The sequence below is a fragment of the Phragmites australis genome, chromosome 1 (assembly GCF_958298935.1).
Source record: "Phragmites australis chromosome 1, lpPhrAust1.1, whole genome shotgun sequence".
NCBI classification, from domain to species: Eukaryota; Viridiplantae; Streptophyta; class Magnoliopsida; order Poales; family Poaceae; genus Phragmites; species Phragmites australis.
The window spans coordinates 46,220,548-46,241,065 of NC_084921.1; the positions used below are offsets into that span (position 1 = coordinate 46,220,548).

At 43.8% G+C, this 20,518-nt stretch overlaps 2 protein-coding genes and 1 pseudogene across 3 annotated transcripts; 2 read left to right on the forward strand and 1 right to left on the reverse strand.

The window, feature by feature from the left end:
* Window positions 1–1,821: 1,821 nt before the first annotated feature.
* On the reverse strand, window positions 1,822–3,466 carry LOC133922636 (probable sugar phosphate/phosphate translocator At2g25520). The gene has a single exon (XM_062368047.1). The coding sequence runs from the start codon at window positions 3,230–3,232 to the stop codon at window positions 2,159–2,161; it is 1,074 nt and encodes a 357-aa protein (XP_062224031.1). The 5' UTR covers window positions 3,233–3,466; the 3' UTR covers window positions 1,822–2,158.
* A 5,632-nt stretch (window positions 3,467–9,098) lies between these two features.
* Window positions 9,099–10,514, forward strand: LOC133890104 (uncharacterized; annotated as a pseudogene).
* Window positions 10,515–16,019: 5,505 nt separating this feature from the next.
* Window positions 16,020–17,933, forward strand: LOC133922645 (cysteine proteinase inhibitor 1-like). Of its 2 annotated transcripts, none has more exons than XM_062368065.1 (3): window positions 16,020–16,318; window positions 17,058–17,253; window positions 17,617–17,933. In XM_062368065.1, the coding sequence occupies exons 1-2, from the start codon at window positions 16,106–16,108 to the stop codon at window positions 17,250–17,252; spliced, it is 408 nt and encodes a 135-aa protein (XP_062224049.1). In that variant the 5' UTR covers window positions 16,020–16,105; the 3' UTR covers window position 17,253; window positions 17,617–17,933. The 2 variants fall into 2 exon arrangements, with proteins under 2 accessions (XP_062224049.1, XP_062224042.1); XM_062368058.1 differs by having other exon boundaries at window positions 16,022–16,318; window positions 17,636–17,933.
* Window positions 17,934–20,518: the final 2,585 nt, after the last annotated feature.

The following is a 20,518-nucleotide window of genomic DNA, read 5'->3' on the forward strand; positions in this document are numbered from 1 at the left end:
CTGTGAGAAATTTTATTTGTTAAACCAAGGTAAATGCATAGTTTACTCTTTGCTAATCCAAAAATCATGAAACTAATTTTGTTAGTCTTCTTACATGATCCTATATCTTTTAAAAATATATGAACTCATGAATTAGTTATTGTAACATGCATGATTGTGTAAATGTGTTGCGACTAGATTAATTCATAACTGACCCATCACACCTTAAAAATTAGTGAAACCACTTTCATTAGCTTATTTATATTATGATTTACGTAGAAAAAATAATAGTAGACATGAAAAAATTAATTACAGTGATTTTTCTTAACATATTCACTTTATGCTTGTGAACTTTGTAAAAATCATAGAGAAATTAATAAAACTCTAAATAAAGTAAAATCAATTTTAAAGGTTCTCTTAAAATACGTTTTATACAAGAAAAATATGTGTTTACATGTTACACTTTTCCTTAACGTGAGTTAATAATTGAGCCGCACGTTTCAATTTTTTTCATTTTTTTCAAACTTTCTCCCTATAGAATATGATGCAAACGACATTATTTTTGAAAAAAAAATTCACAGAAGTTCTTAGAATTGTGTCTAGTTTTTTTTAAGATTTTTTTTTGAATTTTTTTAAATTTTTTTTATTTTTTCGAATTTTTTGAATTCAAATTTCGGTTACCGAGCGGTTTTTGAAATCGGACCGGACCGGGAAGGTCGGTAACCGCGATTTTTGAGCGGTTACCGACGGTTTTTTAACCCTGGTTAGGCTTCCGAGCGTCACCGGTGAAGTCCAGAGTTCGAGGCCGTGGTGGGGTGTGAATGGCAAGGCCCCATCCGCCTAGCACGAATTTTGACGTACGCGGATGTCACTCCTAAATTAACGTATATATGTATGCAATTTCTTAAAAAAAATCAGTCTTTGCTAAAGTTACGGTTCTGATGGAGGGCGCGTCCTGCGTTGAACGCAACGCAACAGAACTCGACAGCCGGACACGTACCGTAAGTGAGCCACCGCCTGGGAAACAGAGCATCTGAACAGCTATTCGTGCTACACTGTTGTACTGTATATTACTGTTCCTTTTCTCGCACGGTACTGTTTGCAGATACTGTTCGACACATGTTCGATCGTGATACTGTTCCTTTTCTCGCAAGGCACTGTTGATGGATACTGTTCGACACATGTTCCACCGTGACAAGCTGGATCCATTTCCCACCGTCTGCTAGTAGTGGTACTAGTAACGTGAGTTCACTGGCATCACAAGTCACATCCAACACTGCAACACACTAAATTTAGAGTGGTTAACTCATTCGGGAAGCATCACAGTACATTAAGTGCAGAAGGAACAGACTCAACTGCAATTTTCAGTAAACTAAGATCACTATATATGGAAGATACTATTTGGCATGTAGCTTCAGACAGCAATAGCCAGGATCAAACTAAAAAAAATAACAAAGCAATAGTGACACTGCAACAGTGTAAGATCAAAGTTTGTTCTAGTCCTGCAGGTAGATTTAGGTGCTGATGCTCCCGAAACAATCAATTTCTTCAGACTCTCCATTGGATCCAACCAATGGGAACAAGGCGTGGAAGCACCAGCTCGGGGTTCAGCTCCAGGTAAAGCAACCATGTATCAAGCTACCAACATAATCACACTGTTCGCACCAGATCTCCTGTCTAATATCTCAACATAATTAGATCATCTCCAACTATATTTCCTTTATTTCGTTCTTTTTCCGGTTTATACGGAACCATAAAGAAAACCGTTGAAACGCTGAAGAGAAAAAAAAATCTCGATATGAAGGAATTCTGGACTCTAAAGAAAAACTGTTAGAGATGATGTTAGAACCATTCCAGCAATTGATTCACTGTTTGATATATCAGTGACACCAAAACTGATCATCCATAGCTACATAGGCAGTGTAAATGATTTTGGGTACTGTCAAAGAAGTAAAAACTACAACTGGACATAAAAGAAAAAAGATAGCTCTTTTTTTTCCACATGTTCAACACAAAGCTTGCATCTTTCCCGTGTTTATTTGCCTTGCTACCTCCAAATCAAGACAAGAAATGAACAAATTTTGCATCAAACTTGTAAAGATCACACATTAGGAATACACTACTAGGCTGGATTCAGAACAGACCAATTTGCGCGGGCAGTTGGATCAGATCCACCACTCTAGGACTGGTTATCACTCGTGCGGTCGCCGTGCGAGTCGCGCTCCTGCAGCAGCGATCCGGCCTCCTCGTCGGCCTGCGCTGCCTTCTTCTGGGCCTCCTTGGCCTTGAGCGCCTGCAGCTTGACGTGGTTGTAGTAGCCCACACCGAGGAAGGCGATCCCGTAGCCGAAGAGGTTGATGGGGGTGACCGTATCGCGGATGACGGACCAGGAGAAGGCGATGAGCAGCCAGTCCTTGACGACGCCGGCGACATTCATGGTGAGCGCGGACGTCTTGCCGACCAGCAGGAAGACGGCGAGATTGAGCGCGAAGGCGCAGAGCGAGTTGGTGCCGAAGACGAAGATGTCCGGCTGGAACGTTCCGACTTCGCGCAGCCTGGGCAGCTCGACGAAGACCCAGGGCACGACGAGGAAGCAGAGGCAGCACGGTGCGACGTAGTAGAGCGAGGTGATTGGGTTGAGAGAGATGCCCTTGGAGGTGAGGAGGATCTGGATGAGGACGAGGCGCGTGGCCTCGAAGGCGACGGCGGCGAGCTGGAGCGCGACGCCGCGGACATCGAAGCGGGCCTCCCCGTAGGCGGCGATGGCGACGCCGAAGGAGATGGAGAGCATGTTGAGCATGGAGGAGGACTTGAAGGTCTCCTTATTGAAGAGCACCCCGATGGAGTAGACGGCGACGGGCATGAGCGCCTTGAGCATCTGGATGAAGGAGACGGAGAGGTAGATGTAGGCGGAGTTGGAGAACCAGAGGGAGAGCGAGTAGAGCGCGCCGATGGGAAGGACGGAGGCGACGTAGAGCTGCGGCGTCATGGCGGGCGAGGACGGGAGGTCGACGACGCGGAGGACGCGGACGAGCGCGACGGCGAGGGAGGAGCAGAAGGCCATGTGCACCATGGTGAGGGAGATGGGGAAGGGCCAGTTGTACATCTTGGGGTCGAGGATGTACTTGTTGTAGACGATGACGGCGAAGGAGAGGAAGATCCACACCGCCACGTACATGTAAGAGACCAGCACCTTGCGGATCACCGACTCCGACATTCCGCCCTCCCCGCCGCCGGCCGACTCCTTCGCCATGGCCACCGCCGCCGCCGCTTCCTCCGGTTAGGTTGTGCGGAGGCTGCGGATCTGGACGGGCGCTTTGGTGTTGGATATCTGTGGAGGAGGATCTCAGGATCTGGGAGGGAGAGGTAGGTGATGGTGTGATTAGGAGCCGGGGTTCTTGCAGCCTGGGGAGGAGAGGGGGCGAAAGCACGCGGACAATTAATTGGAGCTGCTGCTTTGCCTGTATCTCCGTCGTCCTCTGGAGCGGATGCATAGAATCCTAAAAATAAATTTATTTAGTTTAATGTATTTACTGTTGCAGTATACAAATATATAATCTTATTTTGATTTGATAGATATATGTTCTACATCTATTTATAAAGATTGGCTATTCACTAGTGTTGTAAAATGATCTTTATGTGAGTAAACAATTATAATCTTTAACTTTTTATATCTATTTATATAAGCTTAGATTCAGTCAACTAAATAAAAATTTAACTCAATCTATTTAAACATATACAACTAAATATATACTTTTTTAATTAATATGACTATATATATATATGCTTATTTCGGCTCAGGCTGTTTATACTATACATGTCTGCACAACCTGATCTGGTAACCAAACACGCCATATATGTATGGCCCCTCTCGGGCTCGGAGCCTTCTGAATCGTGGTCTGTGGCGTGCCAGCTGAACGGAACGGTCGCCCTGTTCTTGTGTAACGGGGGCAATCGTTTTTTTACCACTCCACCAGATGGTGATAGCCAAAACACCTTCCTACCGAATGTTCTCGCCTAAATGCCACATGAGCACTGTTCAACCCATATTTCCCGCTATGAACAGTAATTTTCGTTGCAAACAGTAATTATGAGCTAAAAAACGTAAAATGTATCGATTTTTTTACCTTCTCTATAATTCATAAGCAACTCATTTTAACTGTATTCATTAAAAAACTTATGTACAATTCAAACTAAAATTATTCAAAAGATACTACTTTTGCAACTTCTAATCATCACAAAAATTCCAATAAATCTGAAAAAATACACTAATATTCCTCTAATGTGATTTAATAATTTATAAAATTATTTTCTACCCTAAGTTATAAGGTGAAAAGTGAGTTACTTTGTAATACCTATTTATTAGTACATTTTTTTTGAATTTTGTGATAACTTAAAAATTACTAGAAGTTGCAAAAGTAGCATATTTTGAAGAATTTTTGTTTGAGTTGTACATAAGATTTTTAATGAATTCAGGTAAAATAAGTTATTTATAAATTATAAAGCATGTAAAAAAATCGACACATTTTTTACATCTTTTTTAGCTCATGATTACTGTTAACAACGAAAAACTTACTGTACGTAACGAGAAATATGAGTTGAACAGTGCTCGAGTAGCATTTGGGTGAGAACATTTGGTAAGGTGATGTTTTGGCGGTCGCCATCCAATAAGGTGGCAAAAGGACGATTGCCCCTGTGTAACGTGCTGAGCTTGATGCAATCTTCATGCTTTGAGAGTATTAGGGAGCTCATAATTTGTGGATGCCATTGCATTATTGCATGGATATGTATCAAACAAAATAGGGTAAGCAGTACAAAGTGATTGCCATACACTATGCATGCATATCATGTCCTGATCATAAAAGAGATTATTAAGTGAAAAACGGAGAATTGGGATCAAAATTATATGCAACCAGAAATGCAATCACAAGTCACTGTTTTCTCCCCGTGTCACCGTCACGAGTACCTGGCATTTGATATTTCCTCAGGGCTCTATATTTTATAAATATAGTTTCTTAGGCAAATGGAATGACAAATCGATCTGTCGGTGGATTTCTTCTAGTTTATTTCGTTGCAATAATCCCTGTAGTACATTATTATAATATTATCTAATATTATTATAGTACTTTTTATTTTATTATTTTCGATAACTACTATATTTTTTATATTCTATTATTCTCTTTTTTTTTTTACTTTTAGTCATTCTCTATCCGGCGGGATCGGTAAAAATATGGCACAGTGATAGAGATCGGCAGCCGATCCGGCTGGAGTTGGAGATGGCACAGTGATAGAGATCAGTATAGCTTATGAAGAGAGGATGCTTTTACAATAGTAGTACTTATCTTCTGCAGTGCCGATGTGGCACTACATGGCATGATGCCAACGGGACCGTGACATGGAGCTTCCGATAGTTACTGACAGTTAGACACAAGGAAAAGTTGATTTCTTCGGAATTTTCCCATTCCTAATTACGGAGTAAAAGGTTGATCTCCAGGGAAAGCTCTCAGTTTAAGAGATTCGCTTTGTCAGTGGCATGACACATGCTTGGAGACTAGTAAAGCGTAGGCACCCCCACAGAGTAAACCATGATAGAAAATCGAACCAAGAAAAGGAACACGTTTCCAAGAAATTACTACAGTACCATTGCCAGAAAACAGACACTGTGGTTCGTTTTTAAAATTTAAAAAAAAAGAGAAAGAAAGAGATGCCCATCCTTGTTTTGCTTCGATCAAGGGTAGCTGCAATGCTGCATATGAGGTGTGGCTCAACTACAGTGCTCCGTTGCTTCCTTGCATTGCGACCAGCACGGCAGCACCACCAAAGGGACTCGAGCCGCCTGCCTCCGGAACCGTGCGTCGTCATCGAGTCGCTTGGCCCGGAAAAGGTCCACCGCTCTAGGACCGACGCTATCAAACCCAAGAGCCATCTGATCCCTTGAGCATAATCTAATCTATCTAATCGGAACTAATCCAAATGGTGATGACCTGGTCTGCGCTGACGCCAAAACAGTGATGAACTTCCGGCGAGAAAACGAGGAAGAAAGCCGCGTTCAAACTGGATGAACACCGAGCGACGCACGCCAGATGTTGGAGTGGCAGTTGCAATGCAACCCCTCTCCTATCTGACAGGCTTCCGGGATCTGAGAATGTGCTGCGCACCTAATTCAGACAGGAACCCTTCTTCCATCCAACGCGTGCGCCTCAGCCTCGCCAATCCAATCCAATGGAACGATCTCTCTCCGTCTCCCACCGTGCCGAACGCAAGGAAGTGGACCATTAAGGTAGGAAGAAAGAGTAACACAGTGGTGAGTGGTGGACTGGTTGTCTGGTAGAGAGGCGCCGAGCCCGCGTGGGAAAAAAGAGGCCAGTTTGGTGCTGTTCGGCGACCCTGGCGGAGTCAAGCTGGCATTGGAGTGCTCTGCAGTGCAGTGCAGCGCAGCTCGACGCTGGAAAATGATAGAATTGAATTGGAGGGACGCAAGGTTCGGTGAGGTCGGCGAGTGAGGTGTGTGTGGTCGACCTCCGCGGGCGACGAGACGAGGCCTGTCTGATTCAGGGCATCTTGGCTTGCTCTTCCTCAGGCATATTCGCATTTCCGCAACCACTCGCGATAGATGGTTATTGTTAGACCATCTCTAACGCTAACGATTTTTCTTCAGAGTTAAAATCTTTTCACAATAAGATTTTCGTTCTTTTCAACGTTTTACAGTTTTTCTTCACGATTTCTGATAGGAAGGGATTTTCAAAATTATTCTTTTTAAGATGAGATTTTTTTTTTTACTTTTATAATTTCACTTGAAGTGAAGCTGTTGAAGATGAGAGAAAATAAAAAAAAATAAGACCGATGAAGTGAATCAGAAAGAAAACAAAATGAAGATAATATGATTGAAGGTAATTAAAAACCTTTACGAAGTGGCCTTTTCTTTGGACATAGAAATGAGCTCAGGTGGCGGGCTTTGGTCTTTGGAAAGGCTGCACGTGTACGTTGGCGTTCCGTCCATCAGAATTCAGAAGTTTCAGCGCCGCAACAAACAGCGTGCTTTTGTTTTATCTTCATGGCTCGGTATCCAAATTGATGGTCTATGGATGATCTGAATGATTCAGCAATTTCATTGTGATGTGTATGTTGCAACATTGTGGTTGTGTATGGCAGACTGTCAATGTCTTTTTTTGCGGGGCTGTTGTCTTTGATAAGAGATGGCATGTAACGTGCGCAGGAGGAAAAAATGATAAGCTGGTTACCAAGATGGTGCTTTTGTTATTGTTGAGCCAGGAGACCTGGGCAGTTGAGCTCTTTTCTCTTGATGAGGACAGGCTACCCAGAATCTGCTGCTGCTGCTGCTGATGCAGTGCAACACTCAAGCTTTCACTCAAATTTCCTTCAACAGTTCTCATCATTGTACTCTGTTATTTCTGTTGCCATGTTGGTGCTGTATGTTACTACACATAGCAATGGGCTGCATGGCGATGATCGGTAGCTACGACATGATCACTTGAGTAGAAGATATCCTTTCATTTGCATTCTCTCCGGTCATAAATACATATCTTATTTTGATAGTATTCAATACATACTTTTGATCAATATTTTTTATTAAAATATATTTATAAAAGTATTTTTTAATACAAATATACACATACGATTTTAAGATTTCTAAACTAATTTTTTTTTCAAAATATCGTTAGTCAAATTTTAAAAGTTTGATCAAATCTTTCAATTGAAGAAGGATAAAGTCTCTTACTCACGCCGAGGATAGAACATGGGTCATGATTGTGACGCTCCTACGCCTTGACCGTCGCGAACCGAATCTCTTCTAAAATGACATGTATTAAGCCGAGGGAGTAGTAATATTATTAGTTTGCACGTCCATATTGGGAGTATATATGCTTTGTAAGTAAATTCTATAAGACTCTTCACCGAAAGATCTCTACGATACCTTGATCTATGACATCATTCCCTGGTTCAACGACTGACACATGCAACTGAGAGTATGAAGGGAAACACGTGATATACATAAGAGAGAGTTTTTCTACGAGACCAGATTCTATAGAATTTTCTTCCATACACTGCATTCTTTCTCAGTAAGACGCCACCTCAGGACAGGTACAATATCTTTTAAAGCATGAGCAGACGAATTTGTCCCAAGCTTGACTTTGAGTCCACAGAATCGAAAGAGACATCGGAACGGTGACGAAAATGATCGATTCTATCTCTTGCATCTTTTCTGAAAACTCTATTGACACACTGATCGTTTCTTGTAGCCTGCGGCAAACAAATGATCACGTAACATCAGAGGGAGAAGGGCCGATGAAAAATCTATTGACACACCGGATATGGGCCTTTGCAGCATGTTCTGGAGGCCATGCTTGTAGGCTGTAGCAGCATGGCATATCGTTGGGGAGCGACCGAGCTAAGCCGCACAACATCCTGTCCGTCACCCTATCACAGGCACAGGCTACAAGTCTGGAAAATAAACCTGTGGATGAGATAAATCGACCAAACACCTCGCGAGCGGCCCACTTGCCGAGGCCGACAGGGAGTCAGCGTTGCCGCCTGGGCCGCGGGTGCGTCTCCGCGGAAACGCCGTCCGCCCGGCGCAAACCGCGAGTGCTCGGCGCCGGGGCGTGCGTTGGTTCTTCGGTTGGAGTTTTTGGATTGGGCTTAGGGCAAGTACAACGGATCTTTTGACCCCGTCCCTTCATAGCCATTTTTTCAAAAAAAAACCCTATCTCAGCCTGAAGACGCCTCTTCCGTCGTCTCGCGAGGCGACGGCTTCATCCCGTGCTCCGATGCAGAGGAGACAACTCGAGCAGCGCTGTATGGGCCGTCTCCTCGTCTCGACGGTGCGCGGATCCCGGGCGCTCGCGCGCGTGGTTGATGTTTGGGCGCGCGCGGGAGGGAGCAATCCCGCCAATTTCGTCTCCCTATATCACCGGTGAAGGCGACACAACTCCATTCTTCTTCCTCGTCGGGCACCCCAAACTTTGGCAGCCGCGATGTTGAGCGCCTCGGCTAGGAAGAGCAAGCTAGCTGCTGCAAACAAGAAGAGCAAGGGCGCCCCGGCTGCTGCGTCGTCGGTGGCAGCGGCGGCGGCGGTGTCGTAGAAGATTTTCTAGCCGAGGATGAAATCATAGAAGAATTTATCAGGGAGCTTGGAGATGAAATGAAGGCCGACATCGACAGACGATCATCAACTGTACCTCACCGTCGTCGCCGACAGATTGGACCAAGGAGGTACATACCAAGAAATCGAGAAAAAGGTCATGATGATCTTGTTGCTAATTATTTTTCCGCAAATCCTATCTACACCGATGAGATGTTCCGTAGAAGATTTAGGATGACTAGGCCGTTGTTCCTACGCATCGTGGACAATCTTAGGGAGTGGTCTCCTTATTTTACCCAAAGAGTCGATGCAACCGGTAGGGATTCTCTTTCACCCCTTCAAAAGTGTACCGCGGCTATCAGGATGCTAGCTTATGGCTCCTCGGCTGATCAACTTGATGAAGTATTGAAAATTGCCGCAAGCACTTGTTTGGAGATTTTGGGAAAATTTGCTGAAGGAGTGATTGAATGTTTTGGTGAAGAATATCTACGTCCTCCAACAAGTGATGAAATGGAGAAAATCTTACAAGAAAACGAGGCTCGTGATTTCCCTAGAATGTTGGGTAGCATCGATTGTATGCATTGGGCATAGAAGAATTGCCCGAAAGGTTGGGCAGGCATGTTCACTCGTGGTGACAAAGGCGTTCCTACTATGATCCTTGAAGCAGTGGCATCCCATAATCTTCGTATATGGCATGCTTTCTTTGGTACTGCCGGGTCTCAAAATGATATTAACGTCCTAAACAAGTCTCCACTGTTCATTCAAGCTATAAAGGGGGAAGCTCCTACGGTACAATATATTGTAAACGGAACACAATATGATATGGGTTACTATCTTGCTGATAAAATATATCCCAAATGGGCGGTATTCGTGAAGACAGTAACGGCCCCTCAGTCGGCTGAAGACAAATTATTTGCATTGATGCAAGAGGGGGCAAGGAAAGATGTCGAGTGCGCATTTGGCGTATTGCAGTCACGATTTGATATTGTTCGACGACCTGCAAAATTATGGAAGCAGGCGGACGTTATCAACATAATGCAGGCTTGTGTTATCCTTCACAATATGATAGTGGAAGATGAGAAGGAATCAGTTAGAGTTGCTTTGGATTTGAATGAGAATCCGAGTGCGACGATAGTGCTCCCACTTGAAGTGCGTACAAGCGACAACCCTAATCCATGCTTCGCAGAGGTGCTTCGCAGGAATTCCGCTATCAAAGCTCGGCCAACACACAGGAAACTCAAGAAGGATCTAATCGAGCACATATAGCATCGCTATGGAAACAAAGAAGATTAGACAATATGTTGCAATTATATATAATATAATAATTATTATTATGATGGTTTTAAAAATATTGTAAGTATGTTCGTCTTATTTATGCTTGAACCGTCTTCCATCAAACGGCAACACAATGGTATACAAATTGATATTCATGATTGATCTTGGCTTCATGCAATGCATTAAACTGCTTGCAGACGACCCCCCGTCTATGGGTTGTACGACCTGTCTTTTTAATCGTCTGTATGTCAGATTCTAGTCTCTTAGAGACGACCCCCTATCTGTGGGTTGTACATGCCCTTAGGTGATAGCAGACTAGACACAGCTAACTAACTAGGTCCTGCCGTGTTGGACGGCTGGATGCGGCAGCGGCCGGGTGGTGTGGGGCGCAGCAGCAGGGCGGCTGGGGCGGCGGCGTGGCGGGAAGGCAGGGTGAGGCGACGCCGGTCACTCGAGGTTGGGGCGGTGCTTAGCTAGGCTAGGCTATGCTAGCACAGCGTACCCGGTCTCAACCTAAGCACAGTCTCACGAGTCGTGCCGTGCTAGTTTGATCCATCCAGCCTTCAGATCATGCCTAACATAACCCAGTTGGCCAGCACTAAGCGATAGCTTCTGATTTGGGGTGGTGGTCTGATTGTGGCGTTGAATGGGCGGACTCGGCTAGCATGGGGGCAGGTGCAGTTGGTAGCCGAAGCTGGGTTGTGGAATTTTTATATATATATATTTTCTAAATTTTTAAGATTATATGTTCGTCTCGAAAATAATGAACTCTATCATATCGTCGCCCGTTCAACGGGCTTGTTGATCTCGCCCGTTGAACGGGTGATACATTGTGGGCTCCAGCTAGCAATGTATTTAATAATCGGGAAGAGGAAGGTATCGTCCGTTCAGTGGGTGAGAACATAGCGGGTGAGACCTTTGTGACTGTGACGCTGCGCGAGCCCACCCAAAAGGTCTCGCTCGAGACATTTTGAGTATTTAGGCATGCCCTGCTAACATCAGTACTTCATTTGACACTCATTCTGCCGAGAGAGGAGAGGAGATGGGAGGGGAGGGGAGGGGAAGAAGATTTGTGCGGTAAAGTTCTACCGAAAAAAGAGATAAATTTTTCCCTATTTTTTTACAAACCCAGTAGGATAGCAACTAGTACTAAATTTTGATATAGGTTAGATGTTATATTTAGGTTTTGTTTTACATACCTGGTAGTATAGCCAGTAAAAGTAGGATAAAATATAGATCTAGCTTTAAAATTAGGGTTAGATATAGTTTGGCAATTAGATCATATTTATACGTATATTTTTAGTAATTAGAAGTAGTATTTAGATATATTTTAGTATTAGATGTAGGATTTAGATATAGTGTAGTCATAATTGATATGATAGATGTAGGATTTAGATATAGTGTAGTCATAATTGATATGATAGATGTAGGATTTAGATGTGTTTGATGTAGCAAATTAGAATATATTGTTGCAGTGTAGATTACATGTTGGGCTATGCTTGTAATGAATTTTGCATTGTAGATGTAGTTTAACATGATTCTTTCTGTTATGTCGCAATAATTTTATAGTTTTTGTCGATGGTTGCTAGGTATGACGGATATGTGGTAGTTTAGGATTTTTTACGGAGACCGTGAAATCTTATATGGTCCGAAATGGGTAGTATTGTTCGTATTTAAGTCAATAGACAAGGATATATCTAGACCAATGCAAAAAATTGTCGAAAACTTGTATGTCTGGTTGATATGGGGTTTCAAAATAGACCCCAAATTTTAAGAGATGATCATTAGCATTGTCGACAACCGTTATAGAGAATGTGTGTACTGAGAGGTATTCCCGCTCTGGGAAGATGAAGCATAAGAAGGGGCGGTGCAGGACTACGAGGCTCCATAATGACATGGATGAAGCAGAAACTGGATGTTGCGTGAAATGGTGCAGCAAGTGTAACAGAACAGGACACACTTACAAGAAATGTATCATTGTTGTCCCAAATGTGAACCCCGCGGAAGTAGGTCTGTCTGGGTTTGCTGGAGATGGGACCTGTCGATCATCGGCTTCGTCGGCTCATTGAGATTGATTAATGTTGTACGAGCACATCACCATCGGCAGGCCCGTTATGGACCTTAGCACGTACCAGTTTGGTGCGGACGACGTCGACGGCCCGACCATGGAGTCCTTGTGGTGCAGACATAGGGTAAATGTAATGCTATTTGTGTATGTTTATGTTGATTGCTTTATTGTACTGTCTAATTTAGTTAGGTTGCATAGCCGAGTTGGTCCATCCTGCAGACACACCGCATGTACCCGGACTTCGTTTGCTAGTTCGATGAGCTGACGGTGGACTGTGTACGCTGGTGACCGTACATGTAGGCCGAGGTACTTCGACGCGCTCCGTTTAGACTTTCGGTGCTCTACCTACGTGATATGGAGTACTGGCTCACGACTTGTGCCCTCGTCTTCGACATACGTCAAGAAATACTCACCGCATCACGTGATGCGGCAGTTTAGAAAGTTCCAGCCGTGGCCGCTACCATTGACTAGGTTAGTGCCTATCAACATTCACATGTGCGTAACATTTTAATTACATTTTCATACAAACCACGTGTGCACCTTGTATTCACGGACTTATGTTTCTGCAGGTTGACGCGGAGGGAGCTCATTCCACTAGCGCGTTTGCATCGCGTGTGCAGAGATGAGTTGAAGAATGGGATGCAGCTGTCGAGCACGTTGTGGACAAGGAGCCTCCACACTCGGAGGAGGCATACGCGGAGGACTATCGTGGTTCGTGCGTTAGAGGCGGGTCCAGGTGACGTACACACCAGCCAAGTTTTCACGGCATGTTGTGGACGTACGCGACATGCACCTTACGCACAGTGATCAGGCTCGTTCGCTTGAGTTACTAATAATCCTATACAATTCATCATTTATCTCAATTGTTAGCTTAAAAATTGTGAAGTGAGACGAAGTTTATTTTTACAGAGAGACATACTATACCAAATTGATACCGATGGACGTGTGTGGAGACTGCAACTCGACTGTAAGGGTGAGGTCTCCAGAGTCGAGATGAGCGCATCGTTTAGCCGAATTATCCGGAACATGACGAAAGCTTAAGATGATTAAGCTACGATTCATCCTCGGACGTTACACGCAACGACGAACATCGGCACAGATACTGAATCTTGCCGTGCCTGCGCGCTTCAGCAGCAGTTTGTTATGGAACGAGATTTCCGGACCACCCTTCGCGCCAGCCACGGCATGTGCACGCTGCCGATGCAACTCTAACAAAGCAACAAGTCAACAACACTAAAAATCGTACCATCATTCGCCTCGGAAGAAGAAGCTAGGAGCAATGGTGTCGTGGCCGTCCACCGTGTTCCAGGAGGTAGACAAGTCAAAATGATTGACGGACTGCTTGATATATCTACGATGCAATGGATTTGGAACACATTGTTTTATCGTTGTCGGTGTGGATGCCCTGCGGCTAGCTAGCTGTGGATAATTTAGGCGAGGCTGTGGCCGGGAAAACGCTCCGGCCGTGTTTTTGCTTGCCACAACTTGCTACGCCCCACTTTAGGCGCGTTACACATCTTTAATCATGTATTTAGTTAAATGTTATAATTATGTCTTTCTAAACTTTTTTATTATCTTTCTTCATATATCATAAACTTAATTTCATGCTAAACTTTATCACATAGGGTGACCATTTTCTTTATCACATCTCACTTTTTATAACACACACATTTTGCCTAACCTTAATTGGAACAAAATTAGACACAACAAAATATCGTACAACACTACTACCGGAAGGAATGAATTTGAAACTTCGTTTCTTCCTCTTCTAGTCTCCAAACCGTGTGCGCGAGACATGCCTTTCGGTGGTACACACCTTGCGTTTCCAGCCAAGGTTATATAAAATAATACCAATGGTAACATGCATGGTGCGCGATGGCTCGATAGCGGCTGGTCCTTATAGCAGTTGTCGGTACGGCGAAGGGTAGCTGTGCTTTTGGCGATGTAGTGGGTGATGTTCGGGTGTTTAGTTGTCTAAATATGTTGTGGTTCTTTATCCAACCGATTGAGTAAATAGTTGCTACAGTTATTTTTTGTTATTGTATTTGTTGTTTTCTCTGTTCCTATTTATAACCTCTCGTGGTTATACTTTTATATTTTTTTTCTTTATCAATAAAAACAGGTATTGTTCGGTACCGTTCGAAAAAAAAAAGCATGGTGCGTCTCTCATCTCCTTTTATAAAGAGGGGCAAATTACCAAAATATCACTAACTAAATCCTAGTTTGCTAAAAGATTATTGAGCTATATCAATAATAACTGGGATATGATTCAATGTTAGTAACACAAGGGTTAATTTGTTTCGTGCCATTATGAAATTACCTATTTTAAAAAATACACTATATAATTCTATATGTAACTGGTACCGCTATAATTTTGCCCAACTTCAAAACAAGCCATTTGTATGCCCACGACGCTTTTGGGCTCACTGACATGCCACTATATTTTAGTAAGAACCTAATTGTCTTTGGGCCCACTTGCAGGCTCGTCGTGCTCATCTTATGTCGAAGGGCTTCAAATCGGTGGTGATGTAGATCGATTTGGCTAGTGCGTCGTCTCCGGCAATAGCTTCCTTGCGCCGAAGCTTGGAGCGGGAGCTGGACGCCGGGCCCGTGCCACCTCCACGCTAACAACGGCGCCCTCCGCCCCATCGATTGGTGCTCTTGTGCTGCCATCCTCATCTCCCCCCAAGAAGACCACGGTCGCGATGACGGTGGTGCCCCTACTGCTGCGGATTTGGCCAGAGCGGCGGCACCCTTGCTGCTACCTGCTTCTACGTGCGCTGCTGCCTGATAGGTGCAAAGGAGAGGAGAGCTACGGAGCTCTCACTGCCACCTCCATTGATGCTGCTGAGCGAGGCTTCACTTGCTGTCTTTATGCTTGTTGTGTCGTGGCCATTGAAGCTCGCGCCGGTGAGCCACCATTCCGTCGTGCTAGATGAGGTATGTCACCGGCCGACCGCTCTGAGTTTGAGCCCGTCCTTCGTGCATCGTGCTCGTGTTTTTGTTTAGCCATGTTGTCATTGAGATGTGCGCGCCTATGTTTGGCCAATGACACCCTCAATCTGTGTTATGTCTCCATCGTGGCTGCATGACCTCTGGTCGTGCCGATGTTTAATTTGAGGTCTCTGCTATGGGTGCATGGCCTATGCCCGCACCGACGTTGAGTTTGAGGTGTCCGCCGAAAAGCGTGGAGGTGGCATGGACCTAGGTGTCAATTAGCGTGGATGTCTCCTCATCACTCCAGGGCTTGGCATCCATGCCGGCGGTGGTGGGGGAGGGTGGCGGCGCATCGACATCCGTGATGCTCGGAGGGCACATAGAGAGGTTAGAGTACCGAGAAGGGTATTTCGGTCTATACGGAAATACTATAGCTTGCAAGTGGGTCCAAAGGCTTTGGAGAGTATAAAACGACATGTTTCAAACCAGTGCAATATTATTATGGCACATTTCTAAATGAGCTAATTTATAATAGCACAGAAGAAATTTACCCTTAACACAACTGGTAGTATTTTAACGAAGTGTAAATTCACTAATGGTAATGTGACAATTGCCGCTAAAGAGCCGAGAAATTCTCCACTGATATATACCTCGCACACAATAGTATCGTTGAGGGATCTTACCTTGCCCCAATATCTCCTCGTCTCCTCCCGCTATAAATCCCGACCCCAATCCACCCGATCGAGATGCGGAGATATCGAGTCATCGGATTAGTGGCACCCCTGCTCGTGCTGCTTGCCCTCGCCGTGTCGTCAGCCCGGAGCGCAGAAGAGGAGGCTACCATGGCGGACGGCGGGCCAGTGGTGGGCGGCGTCCACGACGCGCCGGAGGGGCGCGAGAATGACCTCCACGTCCTCGATCTCGCCCGCTTCGCCGTCTCCGAGCACAACAAGAAGGCCGTAAGCCCCCTGTCCCCTTTGTTCCTCTCCGTCTTTGTAGGATACATCTGAATCTGAGTTCTACGGCCTGATTGTGCTGTGGTCACAGCTTTGATCACAAATCCTTAGATACTATATAATAGCGGACTTGATTGCAGTGGTTTTTCGCTGAAAGTTGGTTTGATTCCCTAAATCATTACATCTGCACAATTTTGGGGAGGCATGAGGTCGAGGTATTGCGGTATAGGTCCAATTGGAGGCTTGGAGCTTCCTTCCTGGACGTCATGGGTTACTGTTTGTGCCAAGATTTTTTTTCCAGAGGTTCTGTCGATCACGGAAAGAAATTTTAGACCAAGAATCAGTTAAGTGGGAAGAATTCCGCCGTTCAATAAACTTGATTTTACAACTTGGATTTATGAGTGATTTCCTATACCAACCAAAATGTCATGTCATCATAACATTGAATCAGCATTATTGTCATTTCATTTGGAAATATAGTTCCAGCAATTTGCCGGGTCTTTCATATTTTGTTTCGGATATATAGTATAAAAGCAAATATTAAATTTTCCAGGTTTTAATTGTTTGATGGTAGTATGATCTCTAACGAGAGTATCAGATAGGCTTGCTAGCCAGTCACTGCTGTTTATCATCCACTAGTAGTCAGATGTGCCCTTGCCAAAAAGAAGAATGTGCTAATGTTTTCTTCCATGACAGATGAGGTTTTGGATTGGATTAGTAACCTTAGCGTTGCCCTTTGCAGAATGCTCTGCTGGATTTTGAGAAGCTTGTAAAGGTGAAGCAGCAAGTGGTTGCTGGCACGATGTACTATTTCACAATTGAAGCAAAGGATGGGGAAGTCACGAAGCTCTATGAAGCTAAGGTCTGGGAGAAGCCATGGATGGACTTTAAGGAGTTGCAGGACTTCAAGCCTGCTGAAGACGGTGCTAGCGCCTAAGGTAGATTTATGCAGTTTTACATGGTAGCAATCAAACAAATTTCATCTATTTCATGCAGCAAAGTATCTTGCCTGTTCTTTGGTTAAATCACACAGGCCGTAGATGTTTGTTTTTCTTTTTCCTCCTTAGATGTACATTTCTTGATTGATCACTAGTATTGGTCACTACTCATAAACATCCTTGTAGTCAATTTTGTGTGCTGCCATATGAAATCTGACAAACAGTTGTCGTCAAATCCCTATGTTCCTTAGTTTATTGTACTTCTTATTCTTCATTGGCAGCTAGTACTATTTCTGTATTTTGTGCTGAAAGATGTCTGTTTATCATTCATTCCTAGAGTATATCCTCACCATTTTTTGACAGAAAATTGATCCAATTGCAGGAACACAGCATCTCCCATGTGTAGTTGCTGCCTGAAGCGTGTAAGGACTTGCAGAATAAAGCAGCCGGAATTGATATAGCAGTTGAACATGTCATATCATGTTTGTGTAGTTGCTGCCTGAAGCGTGTAAGGATTTGCAGAATAAAGGAGCTGGAACTGATATAGCAGTTGAACATGTTATAACATGTTTCCTTTATGTAATATCACAAATAAAAGTGCTAGTCTGCTTCTTAAAAGGTGTGTTAACTACAACTCTTGTAATAGAATTCTCGTATTATAATTATGACTAATTTTGTTAGCCCTTCTGTTGCCCTGTTTGAACTTTGCAACCAGAAATTCGTTATCATATGGCAATCCCATCCCATCTCAATCAGGCTAGAAAACATTTTTTAGTAGAATCCACAACTTTATCTTGACCATTCAGATTATATCTTAGCGACTAAGTAAGCATCTTGTATGCAATAGTCAGCTTCACCTGATAACCGGACACTGAAGTTAGTCTGAGAGAACATGCTTGTGATCGTTAAAAGTTGATGACTTCTGATGTGTCCCAGACTTCAAGATAGTCGAAAGTCATGTCGTGCGAATCTGTCGTTCGTAGTCCTGTCACTGATCGGTGCTTGAAGCTCTGTTTCTGGTTTATTGTTTCATTTATGCTATAGATTGGAGGGGTCCAAATATGATGCCTGTTGCGTTCGACATGTATGCTCTGTTCAGTCTACCATGACAAATCAATGCAGACTAAAATCTAAAATTGGATAACATAGGTGTTTGTATTTACAGAAATAGATAATATATTGTCATATTTACAATTTTAATATATGTATTCGGTATCTTATTTATCGAAAACTAACTTGCGGTACACTATACGTTGAAAAAATGTGGGTCTGTCTATATTCGACACACGAAGTACTGAATATGTCACCGTAGCTTATATTCAGCACCTTATATGTCAAAAATTAGGGGTATTCGGCACATGAGCTGTCGAATATGATACTGTAGCTTATATTTAGTACCTAATATGCTGAAAATTAGGTGTATTTGGCACATGAGGTGTCGCCGGCACCTCGTATGCCGAATATGGTTTGTACCGGCACATGAGGTTCCCGGCATAAAATGACAGCATCAAAATGCTCGCAGCCGGTAACGGTCATATTCGGCACACGAGATACCGAATACGACACTGTACCCCATATTCGGTACCTCATGTGCCGAATATACTTGATTTTCGCATATGATGTGTCATATATGCCATATTCGGCACATCGTGTGTCGACTATGACTGGATCTGTGTTTTTTTTTACGTACAGTATATCGAAAGTTAGTTTTCGATAAATAAGGTATCGAATATGGATGTTAAAATTATAAATACGATGATATATTACTTATTTCGGTAAAAACAGTCACGTATATTGTCTAATTTTGGATTTTGCCTAGCAATGCATCATACGTGACAGAAAATGCAAAGAGATGGATTTTAATTGAGAAACTAAGTAGACATATGCCTTGGTTTATCGTTTGTGATGAGTGATTGATAATATGTGGCTTTATTTGAGTGTCCTTTTGATTATAAATGTATAATTATGTATACAATGATTGATCTTGTCTAACTAAAGTAGTAAAGAATTGGAGATTATGTCGTTGCCTCGATGCAGGAAGTTTACACTCACTGGATAGTCCGATGTGAGGGTGTTTGATCTCACCGGATAGTCCGGTGTGTGGCAGTTGTGAGCACCAGAGTTTTTTTTAGCGTAGAGACAGAGAAAAATTCATTCACCGGAAGGTCCGGTGCGGGTGAGAGTGAGCATCGGACTAATTCTTGCAGAGAAGGATTATTTATGCTAATTTGGAGAGAGCGCCAGATGGTCTGGTGTTGGCAATGGGTGCACACTAGACTAATGTTTCCAGAATGGTTGATATGTGTGTATCAGGAGTAGTTCTGCTCACCAGATAGTCCGGTGTGTGCAATGTTGAACACCGAAAATTTTTCAGCGCGGAGGGCAAGTTGAATGTGCCGGATAGTCCGGTGTTGGCGGTGTGAGCACCAGAAGTGGTCACCGGACTATTTTTTTCAGAGAGGAATGCAAACTGGGCTCCAGTAGAATTGTACTTACCGGATGGTTTGGTGTTGTACTAGTGTGAATGCCAGACCATCCGGTGCACTGATCATGGAGACGTTCACCCGCTTCTATAACAATTGTCGAGATTGGAGGAGGGGTGGTTCTCGTGCCTACTTTAAGTGTGATGACAATACCCACTTCAAAGCAAACTGCTCTAAACTCAAAAAGAGGGATGACAGTGACCACGACTACAACAAGCACAAGAAGAAAGAACAAGAAGCCATTCTTCAAGAAAAACCGTGAGAGTCTTTGGTTGCAAGTGCTTCATTCTAAAGCGTGACAATCTTGATAAGTTCGAGTCACGTTCTTAGATCTTGCCGGTTAGCTTACGTTCCGTATATCTGAAGAGAAAGTCAAGCATCCATTGATGATGCCTTGATTGGTTCTAGCATCATCGAGAGTCTTTCCCACGAAGATCAAAGATCGGTCCCGATTTGATCGATGTCGGGATGTTCCCCTATTAGACTAGTGAGGGGTAGTAATTGGATGACCTCCTGCAAATAATTGGATGACATTTGACTAGTGAGGTGCGACGGTGGTTGTTCGCCCAATTGTCATCCCGGGAAGATTTATTTATGGGGTTGCGCTTCTCTGAGTCCGATACGTCTCGTGACAGGGTATTGCCTGGTCTTCCCCGATTAGCGTTGTCTCCAACTAGGGCCAGATGAGAGTTCTCGGCTTGAATGATGATCTCCTTTGTTAAGTTGGCTGCTGACTTTATCCAATCCTTACCGGCTGGGGTAGCTAGATCTATGATTGAAGG

What these genes read in the sequence shown, in the direction of transcription:
- LOC133922636 (XM_062368047.1), bottom strand. Translation starts at nt 3,232, where the DNA reads ATGGCGAAGGAGTCGGCCGGCGGCGGGGAGGGCGGAATGTCGGAGTCG.
- LOC133922645 (XM_062368065.1), top strand. Translation starts at nt 16,106, where the DNA reads ATGCGGAGATATCGAGTCATCGGATTAGTGGCACCCCTGCTCGTGCTG. An exon ending in CCGAGCACAACAAGAAGGCC is followed by an intron (nt 16,319 to 17,057) that starts GTAAGCCCCCTG and finishes TGCCCTTTGCAG; the next exon opens with AATGCTCTGCTGGATTTTGA.